Source organism: Anarrhichthys ocellatus, unplaced genomic scaffold, assembly GCF_004355925.1.
Source record: "Anarrhichthys ocellatus isolate YVR2014 unplaced genomic scaffold, GSC_Weel_1.0 scaffold5, whole genome shotgun sequence".
NCBI classification, from domain to species: Eukaryota; Metazoa; Chordata; class Actinopteri; order Perciformes; family Anarhichadidae; genus Anarrhichthys; species Anarrhichthys ocellatus.
This window is the reverse complement of record NW_022280035.1, coordinates 12,745,755-12,755,216: the sequence shown is the minus strand read 5'-3', so window position 1 is coordinate 12,755,216 and position 9,462 is coordinate 12,745,755. Positions and strand designations below refer to the sequence as shown.

Sequence of the window (9,462 nt, the reverse complement as noted above, 5' to 3'; positions counted from 1 at the left end):
TGTGTGTGTGTGTGTGTGTGTGTGTGTGTGTGTGTGTGTGTGTGTGTATTTAATTCCACTTTGCAAGAGGAGCCCTTGATTGAAAGAGGTCTTTACGAGCCGGAGGAGGGGAGTGTAATTTCCTCCCGGCCTCCGCCAGTTCCGCTGAAATAACAGAGCAGAGGAAGCCCAGCTCTCCCGGGAGGAGACGCACGCACGAACACACACACACACACACACACACACGTGCGCACACAGCAAGCGGGCGAGTCAAGCCAGCCATCGCGGGCGTACAAATAATCACGGACGTGCACGTACTGAGACACGGATACAAACTAACACATAAGTATGTACAGACAAAAACACAAACATACGGAGCCAAGTAAAGAAACTTGCATACATAATCTTGAGTATTATATGTGCAAAAAGAATGACATGCTGTCCAAAATAAGCAACATCTAAAGATACGAATGGGCAACTTCAAAAACAATTCAAGTGAAGAAATAATTTAAGCACTTGATTATCACATAACATGCTTAATAGCAAGCAAATACACCTCCAAAGGTAGTTATCATCATCGTGTCAATAAGTGTGGATAAACAACATCAATATATTTAAATGCTACACTGCTGGATATAACAACAGTCGTGTTGTTGTAAACGAGTCGACGCAGCATATTAACTTCCGTGAGCTCTGAGCAGGCAGGTGAAAAGTCTTCCCACCAGCTGTTACACTTTTTTATAATCACTTGCCTCATGCCAATAGCGAAACAAGATCACACAAAGTTCAGCCATCAAACTTTGAAAATCAATGACTGCATGAGGTAATTTGTCTGAGTAGGCAGGCATACAGTGTGTAGTGAACAAGTGAGTGAGAGAGTGAGCAGTGTGTGTTGGTGTAGAGAGAGAGAGAGAGAGAGAGAGAGAGAGAGCGCTCATCAGTGAGGGAGTGCTGGCTGCCATGCCCTGAGGGGAGTCAGTGGGGAGAGAGGGAGACGCCAGTACAGGCCATACAATCCCCTCTGCCCTCCCTCCTCCGCCTCACCCTCACCGCCTCGCACGGAGCTGCCAACATACTTAGCCTGTGTGTGTGTGTGTGTGTGTGTGTGTGTGTGTGTGTGTGTGTGTGTGTGTGTGTGTGTGTGTGGGTGTGTGTGGGTGTGTGTGTGTGTGTGTGTGTGTGTGTGAACGTGTCACGGTGGTATTCACTTGATGGGTTTGAATTCAAGCTTCAGCACCGGACAAGGAAAGGAAGAGAAGGAGAGAGGGCTACAACAACAACAACAACCTTAAAGCTCTCATATCCCCGTTTACGTCACTAACAAAGTTTCACTACGTTACAGCTGTAATTGAAGTGCAACTGTACAAGCCCTAGCAAGCCAATCACTGATATCTGAGATGAGCCTTGAACATTAGCAAACATGGCTCAAACCCTTCAGTGAAAATGAAGACGTGTGTATTTCTACTATTTGTTTCCCCTGCACCCTACCTCCCTCAGCCAATTCGCCTAGCTGAACCCGATGTGTCAGGGTACAGGTCTTCATTTGTGGCTGTGAAAAATGTCACCAGTTTACCTGTATCACTCAAACACCTCCGGCTTATCTAAACCGCCTTTGCCTTGCGTGCCTCGCCCACAATAATCAGCAGTAGCCACGCTCAGTAGCTCGCTAAGCCTCTTACACCCTTCCCTCAAGATTAGTGCTTGGGAGCGATGACAGATGCGCTCCGTGGTGATAAAAACAGACGTGCGCAAAGACACACACACACACACACACCTGTGTGAACAGATTTGGCGACGGTGAGCCGGCAGTGTGCTTGCTCAAAGCTGACACACAAACACACAGAGCGGTGATGCTGTAATCGTGACACACCTGCAAGGCCTCAAGGTTTGGCACTGTGCCCCTGGCCTGAGCCCTGAGGGACGCACTAGGCAAACAAAAGTTCAGCAGCCAGGTGAGGAAACGGATACAATGGGACAGAGGAGCCCGACCAACAACACCTAACAGCCACACCGGGCAGCTCAATGCCTCTGAATTAAAAGGCTGTTTGATACTCAGCATCGGTGAAAGGCTGAAAGTGGATTTGATATTCATGCTGAGAAACATTACCATCAAAGTTGACATGTGTGTCTGTAGGGTCTTCATCACCAAGGTTACAGACAAAGACAATGCTCCAACATACACTCACCCACTGTTTCATGTATGTGAAGCTAGGCGACACGACACAAATGTCTCAATGAAATGTTAGTATGCCTAGTCCTGCTTTCACACAAGCTGAACTAAATCTAAATTAATTTTTGTATAACTTCAAGCGCAAGCAGTCATCACCACCAAGTCAAAACAATAAAAAACATTTGTTGTGCGTAACTATAAAAACACTAATTTCAGGCTTTACCACAATATTACAATCACAAATACTTGTTTTCACACATATATTTCTATATCTTCCAGCGCTGTCTGGGAGCATTGTGCCCTTTGACAAGTTACAACCTTCACCAATGAGACAAATTCTTGACGACCACAATGAACCATCCGGGATATTTTAACTCCTCGTGTTCTATGTAATGAACATCAACAGCATAGAAGTCAGACTAAAACTATATTTTCCACGGAGTTTCTCCTAGTTAACATATTAACTTTAGAAGCACAGAGTAACACCAATACAATGTTCTTACCACTGGAGATGAAATTCGACAGCCAGGACAGTCACAGATCGGAGGGTGCACCTGTAAGATTCCTTTGGACATAAGAGTCTTGAGACTTTTCCCTGGAAAAACAAACAAACAAGAGAAACGCTTTTAGTAAATCCCAACCATATTCTCCAGCCATCAAACTCATCTCCCCCATGACACAGCATGCGATAAGGTATTTGTGAACTCGCTTGAGAATTGGCCCTTTTCTTCAGCCCACCCTCTCAGGACTCAAAGTTTTCATGGCAAAATCTTGTCAAAAACCCTCCAATCAACACATGAACTCTGAAGAAGTCAGTCTCTGCTGACAACTTCACTTATCTCTAGACTTTTTTTGCATTGAAGTTTAAATCTATTCATAGGTCAAGTGTTGTGAGCCAGAGAGACAGCAGCCTACTGTCATCTGTCTATAGGAATCGGTATATTAAACTATTAGGCTACCATTTTTGACCTGGGGGCGACACCCTCCCCCAACACATCTTAACGCGTGTCAGTTCTGCCTGAGTAACCTTGTGTGTGCGCGTGAGTTTGTGTGGGGGGGGCGCACCATGCGGAATTATTGTTTAAAAATACTGTGCTAAAAAGGTCCGCATAAAAACACCGGAACAGTATCACTGCATTAATGCTGTCAAGGTTATTGTACCGGAAAAACGAACAGATACCTACAAAATCCGTCTGTGGATAAGAGCAGCTTTACAATTAGCCTAATATTTAGTTAAACATATACTTGTTTGCAAAGACATCACATGTATCACAAACTGTGGCGTTGAGTGGACAAACAACGCGCTAATTTAAAAAATATAGCCTATCTCGAACCTAACGTGCGATGCGTAAAAGTGCAGCTGCACCCTAACGGAACGATTCATCTCATATTGAGGAAAACACATTTTAACTGTCACGCGATGAATTCTCTATGTCGAACTTTTCACCTCGGTCCTAGTGCAGCCTACTCCAAAAAGCCCGGTTTGGTGTATGGTCGCAGCCCAAACTCTGTGTCAAAGCCTCGGAGGGTATGCGGAGGATATGCGCCTTTTTTTTTCATCGGTCTCCTTACGCACCGATTGCTGTAACCCTTTCACTCCAAAACTCAGCACCGAACCACGAGACCCAACTTTGTACCCAGAATAAGCGGCGGCTAAAAAGTGTTGAATTGATGGCGAGGTGTCCATCTCCAACGAACCGTGAGGACAGTGAATGTTATTCTTACCTTTGTGTCTAATACTGCGTTTCCAATCTTTGGCGGTCTCTCGTCCACTGACAAACTGGAACTCGTTGGGGGTAAGCCACTCGCCCCTGTATTTAATCGAGGGTCCCTTACTACCTTGACACAATTTATTGATATAAAGCAAAGCCTTGTTCTCCCCACACTCCACCTCGATGCACGGCTCGCCGTTGTCGAAGAAGGGCTGAAAGTCGGGGATGGAGGAGAACCTCTCCAGCATTAAGTCTTCCGTGTGATGGTGGAGGTGCTGGTGATGCAGCGCCGAGTCGTGGAGCCCCAAGTACGGAGGGTGATGGGCGAAAATATGGTCGTAGGGCGGCGGATGCGGGGTCACCACGGGGATAGCGGTGGCATTTAAAGGGGCCAGGTATTCGGACTGGTTGAACGCAGTCAATGCCATGTCGTCTCCATCCAGCCTCTCCTTCTTGATAGCAGGCATGTTCGTGGGTGCCGAGCGCCGGTAACAAGTGAAAAGCTGCTCGCCCGATCCAACTTCAGCGTCCTCTCCGTCTGCGAGTTGGGCTGAGCCAGACTTGGAGACGCGCCGCTTGGTTTTACGCAGAGCCCCCGTGTCGCCGTGAGACAGCGGTCTGGTGAAGTTGCCGGATAGATTCCCATTCAGTAGTTTCCAGCTCGCAGCGGCAGCAGCGCTCTCCGCCAGCCTCACAGCTTCTACCTCCCACATTTAATCACACTCGGTTTGTTAATACCTGACATGGTGAGCCCTGAGCCCCGGACATTATGTTACCTATGGTGACCATTACCACTCGCGGCTACGCGTCGTGTCTCTTATTTATTTGCCTTTGGGGAAATTAGAAGTAGCCTGGAGATTTTTTTTTAATATACATATTCACCGAGATACAAAAAATTAGAATCGGCTGTGCGGTCTTAGAAAACAACGCACATCGATTCAGTTATTGGGAGTTTACACGTGGCCAAGACACCAATCTACAGCCAATGAAGACAATAAAAAAATTAACTGATAATAGTACATTTCTTCTGTTACCTAAAACAATGTGGCATATGGCAGTAATCAGAACCACAAGCCGAACATACCGGGCTTGATATCATTGAGTAGTATTTGCACAGCATTAATACAGTTGAAAGTTTGCAAAGAGTTGTTTTTAACCCCTGTGTATTTCGTTGAAGTCACGCTGAAGTTCACAGACCCAGACCAAACAAGATTTGCACTCTCCGCCGCTTCTCAACTTGGCCCATTTAAACAGCGGAGGCTCGGCGAGAGCCACAGAGAGGAGGGGGGACTGCGACGGACGGCGCTTCAGTGCGTAAAATGGAGGAACCATCATTAGAGAGAACGAGGAAGTTAACCGTCATTTCCACCTATGCAAATTTATCTAAAACTGGTTGTAAAACGCGTGTCTTCATATCTAAAACGTATAAAGCACAAACATTGAGTTATTAGAAGTTTAAAGTCCCCCCAATATGACAATTAATGTATGATTATTTTAAACACCATTAATATCAGACTTCTGGCTTTCAAGCTTCATGTTTATTCTATTCTACCAAATAATAACTTGATCACTTATGGTCATTTAAAAGCCAAACACTAACAGAAGCAGCCTTAAAGTAGACCTTCACCTTTGATCACAGAGGTGGTCAGGTTTACAGAGGTCACCATGATCTGCCTATGGCATCAGCCGCAGGTTTGTTTTACGTTGTCCTGGTGCGTTTACATTCAACCGCCTCTTTGTTTTACAGGGACACCACCTTGCTCTCTCTCTCTCCCCCAACTTACACTCACCTGCTGCAGCCACTTCAGCGAGCCTCAAACTGTTTAACAGTGTCAACGTTTTACATGAAAGCTGTACTTCAATGTCACAAAACTTGAAGAAGCCTCACGGTCGTATGCTTCAGCAAACCAGTCGTGTTGCAGTTTACATCAATGTCTGTCCAATTGTGCCACTTCATCATTTTATGCCATTCGACATTTGTGTGAAATTGTCATAATCAGCGTTATGGCCAAAAAACGTGTTTTATGACTTCACATTGACCTTTGATAACCAAATGTGAATCCGCTCATTGTTGAGTCCAGGTGGACGTTTGTGCCCAATTTGAAGAAATTCTCTGTGGGTGTTCCTGAGATATCACTGTCACGTTAACAAGTTAAACTCCTTACAGTAAAAGCTAACCTTTATCAATATCTTTAGACTTTTTTTATTTTCATGTTTGGGTAAAGCATGTGTAGATACAGAATATTTCAAAAGATCATAAAGACGTGCTACCGTTGCTGCAAACGTGCTGCTTTAACTAAAGTAAAACCTCCTCAGCCTGGAACCACATTTTCTGAAGGCACTTTCTCTCCACACTGTCTGCAGGTTATGTTCCCCTGAGCTATTGGCGCTCGTGAGCAGGACCACATCTGACCCCCATCAGTGGAGAACCACCCAGGTGGATCCACCACCAACACATGGAATAGCCATTCCAGCAGCAGAGGTGGGGTCCAAAACGCCGTGTGTCAGGGGCCTATAAATCAGGCCAAACTGCCTCTGACACACACAGGAAGGAGGCACGCCACACCGCAGGCGGAAGCGGTTTACGGGAAGGCCAGAGACCACAGCCTGGCCAGAACTGGTATAACGCCGACAGCCGTCAGGCAAACAGACACGGCAGACATTTACAAAAACACACGCCAGCAACCTCACCAAAGACAGTGACGGACTCGAAGATCGACATTTTTCCTTCTGGAACTGAGGAGTTGTGATGTCTCAAGGGAATGTTATGGAATTAGTGGGTTTGTGGATCAGAAAGAGACCAAAACTGATTTTACACTCACAGCTAAAAAAATAAAAAAGTGACCTGAAATCACTTATCCAAGAGCTCCCCTTCAAAGGGAACTCAGTCTGGAAAAAAATGAAATCGAAAGGCAACATTTTTCAACCAAACAATAATGTCACTTCCCACATGTTGGTGAGTGTTCTCAACAGAAGCAGTGACATTAATCATGAGCCACTGACATTTTATGGCGTATGTTTACAAACCCATTTCTAGGAAGTGGAACACTACATTTCAGATGAGAAGCTCTTTGAGTCTCTCTTTATCAAACCAGCCCTCACCACATCGAAATGTCTTGATGGAAACCTTGCGGATGTGTGCGTTGGTGGCTGGAGATTGCAGCATCGGGAGAGCCCTGGTGAAACCAGTCATAAAGGGGACACCCTAACCCTCCTACACCTGGTCCCCGTCTCTGATCGTGACTCATTCTCGATGGCTCATCGCGGAGGGGTTCCCCAAACTTGTACGGTGATGACACTTCAACTTCCACCATCTTCGAAAATCGCTTAGGCGTAAACGGAGTCGATTTTTCCATCAGCCTTTGTTCATAAAAATGTTTGATGTGATCGGGAAACCTTATTTAACCTTTCTACCTCAACCTTTTCTTACTTCTTGCTTCTTTTACTACTGCGTGGCAGAGTCCTGTGTATCTAAAGAGAAAGAAAAACTAAGCACATGACGCACACCTGCTCATACACACCATGAATTTAAAACAAATTAGGACATGCCTATTATCAATACATAACTATATTACAGTAATGGGTATCTTTCTATGACTGCAGCCAGTTCCTTCTGCTTACTGTGCATTGTTCATGTGTCCCTCACATGTCATATGTGTCTTTAATAATATCTATGACATGACTTTTCAAAGTGTGGTTTTAGCGTTCACAGCAAGACTGATGAATTAAAGGAAAATGGGTGCCTTTTACTCAAAACACAAAAATACAAGCTACTCACTGCGGGGACACCGGTGTCTCCTCATATTATAGTTTCTTTATATTCCTGAATGCAGTTTCAAGTGTGATTAATCTGGTGAGTCTACAAAACCCGGACTCTGAGTCTCTCTTCTGAGTCTGACACCAGAACCATCAGTAAACACTCTTCATTTTTAGTTCATGTTTTATTTGTAGCATTGGCAGATTTCCTCAGTATCCACGGAAGAAAACAAATCCATCAAGAAACTAAATAAAATCATCCATTTTAAGATTTTAGGTTAGACAAATAATAAATATTGAGACGAGATTGGTTCCTTTCATTGTGTTATTAATATTACACTAATGTTCACATACAGATATGTTACACTGTCTTCAACATCACAATATGTTTCGTCTATATCTCCAGATACTTTAACTCAACTGTTCTGTCTTTTTTGACAGTTTATGTTTGTATAACTATTAAATTAAATGGTGTTCGTGTTGCTGTAAGTCTACTGAAAAGGAGCCGTTTCACTCAGTGAAACTGAAATAATACTACTAATAATGATAATAATAAATTAATGATCCTTGCTTTATTTCCACTGTGGACGTCCATTTTCCCGTTTAACAAGGATACTGACAATTAGATTTGTATATATGGGTTAGGGTTTTATAGATATTGTAGATGGCTGATTTCCAAAATTATGCAAATTGCCTGTATGGCAGTACCATGGATCAACATTATCATGGACTAACTATGGTGATTAACTGTGGTCATTATGGTCATTATGGATTAATCTGTAGGTTCTTAATATCTTAATCATTTAGCCTATAAAATGTTGGTAAAAACTAAAAATGTCATCATAATTTAGATTTGAACTTGACTTGTAATTGCTTGTTTAATGTGACAAACACAAAAACATATTTGATCTACTGTGATAGATGCAGCCAATCCTACCAATTGACTTAAAATAATGAATCAAGTATCAAAATTGATTGAATTAATTTTCTGCTGCTCTACGAATCAATTAATTGAGTAATTATTTCAGCACTAATGGTGATTCTTTGAGCCATACAATGTGCCACTAGTTTGGGGTGTCACAAAAACACACACACACACACACACACACACACACACACACACACACAAGACTGAACTTGACATACATCTAACAATTCAGACCAGTTCACTCCTGGTTCTGAGGTCAGTCTGCAAACTACACAGGATGTTTACGAAAAATGTCGAGGACGGCAAACTTCGCCTTGTTATAAAGACTGAAACTCTGTCCATCCTCAAAAAAAATGCATTTAACGTCCATTCCTTTTTGCCCTCGTCGTCCGACGAGAACCCCCCTAACGCGGCCCCCGCCTCTGCGCCGTTGTTGGCAGCGGCCCCGGAGCCGCAGCGCTGCCGGCGGGGGAGAGAGGTAATAAATAACCCGGGGAGAGGAGCGGAGACCGCCGGGCGGTGCACAGTCTGACCTGACAAATACTCACTGGAAAACCATCAGAGAGCGAGAGCCCACCCCTGGCGCTTGGAGCCAGCCTTTCAGACATGAGCTTCAAAATATATAGGCCTTCCCCTACTGGAAAAAAAGAAAGGAAGACAGACAGAAGCGGCTCCGTCTCCCCCCCCCCCAACCTTATCCACATCCAGACACCGCCGGAGACACGGCGAGAGTAATTAACTATTTAAAGCAGAGTATGAATGTCTTTAGGAGGCCTACGCAGTACTTCTAGTCCAATTCTCCCAATAGAAATAAAGCCAAGAGCCGATAAAATCGCACGAGGAAGTTAAGAAAAAAAGCAACTTAAGTTTTGCTTGAAGACTGGTGGTTGATCCCAATTAGTGTGAATTTAACCTAC

General features: G+C 44.2%; 1 protein-coding gene across 4 annotated transcripts in view; it reads right to left on the bottom strand.

Moving 5' to 3' along the window:
- samd11 (sterile alpha motif domain containing 11) overlaps window positions 1-5,062 on the bottom strand; it is a 48,775-nt gene extending 43,713 nt beyond the window's left edge. The window contains exons 1-2 of one of the 4 annotated variants that reach the window (XM_031845907.1): window positions 3,875-5,062; window positions 2,653-2,744 (exon numbers count right to left, since the gene is read on the bottom strand). In XM_031845907.1, the coding sequence (XP_031701767.1) occupies window positions 2,653-2,744; window positions 3,875-4,574 (792 nt within the window). In that variant the 5' untranslated portion in view covers window positions 4,575-5,062. Of the gene's footprint in view, window positions 1-2,652; window positions 2,745-3,596; window positions 3,829-3,874 lie in introns of those variants that run through there. The other 3 variants (XM_031845906.1, XM_031845908.1, XM_031845910.1) reach the window with 3 other exon arrangements.
- Between the last annotated feature and the right edge of the window lie 4,400 nt (window positions 5,063-9,462).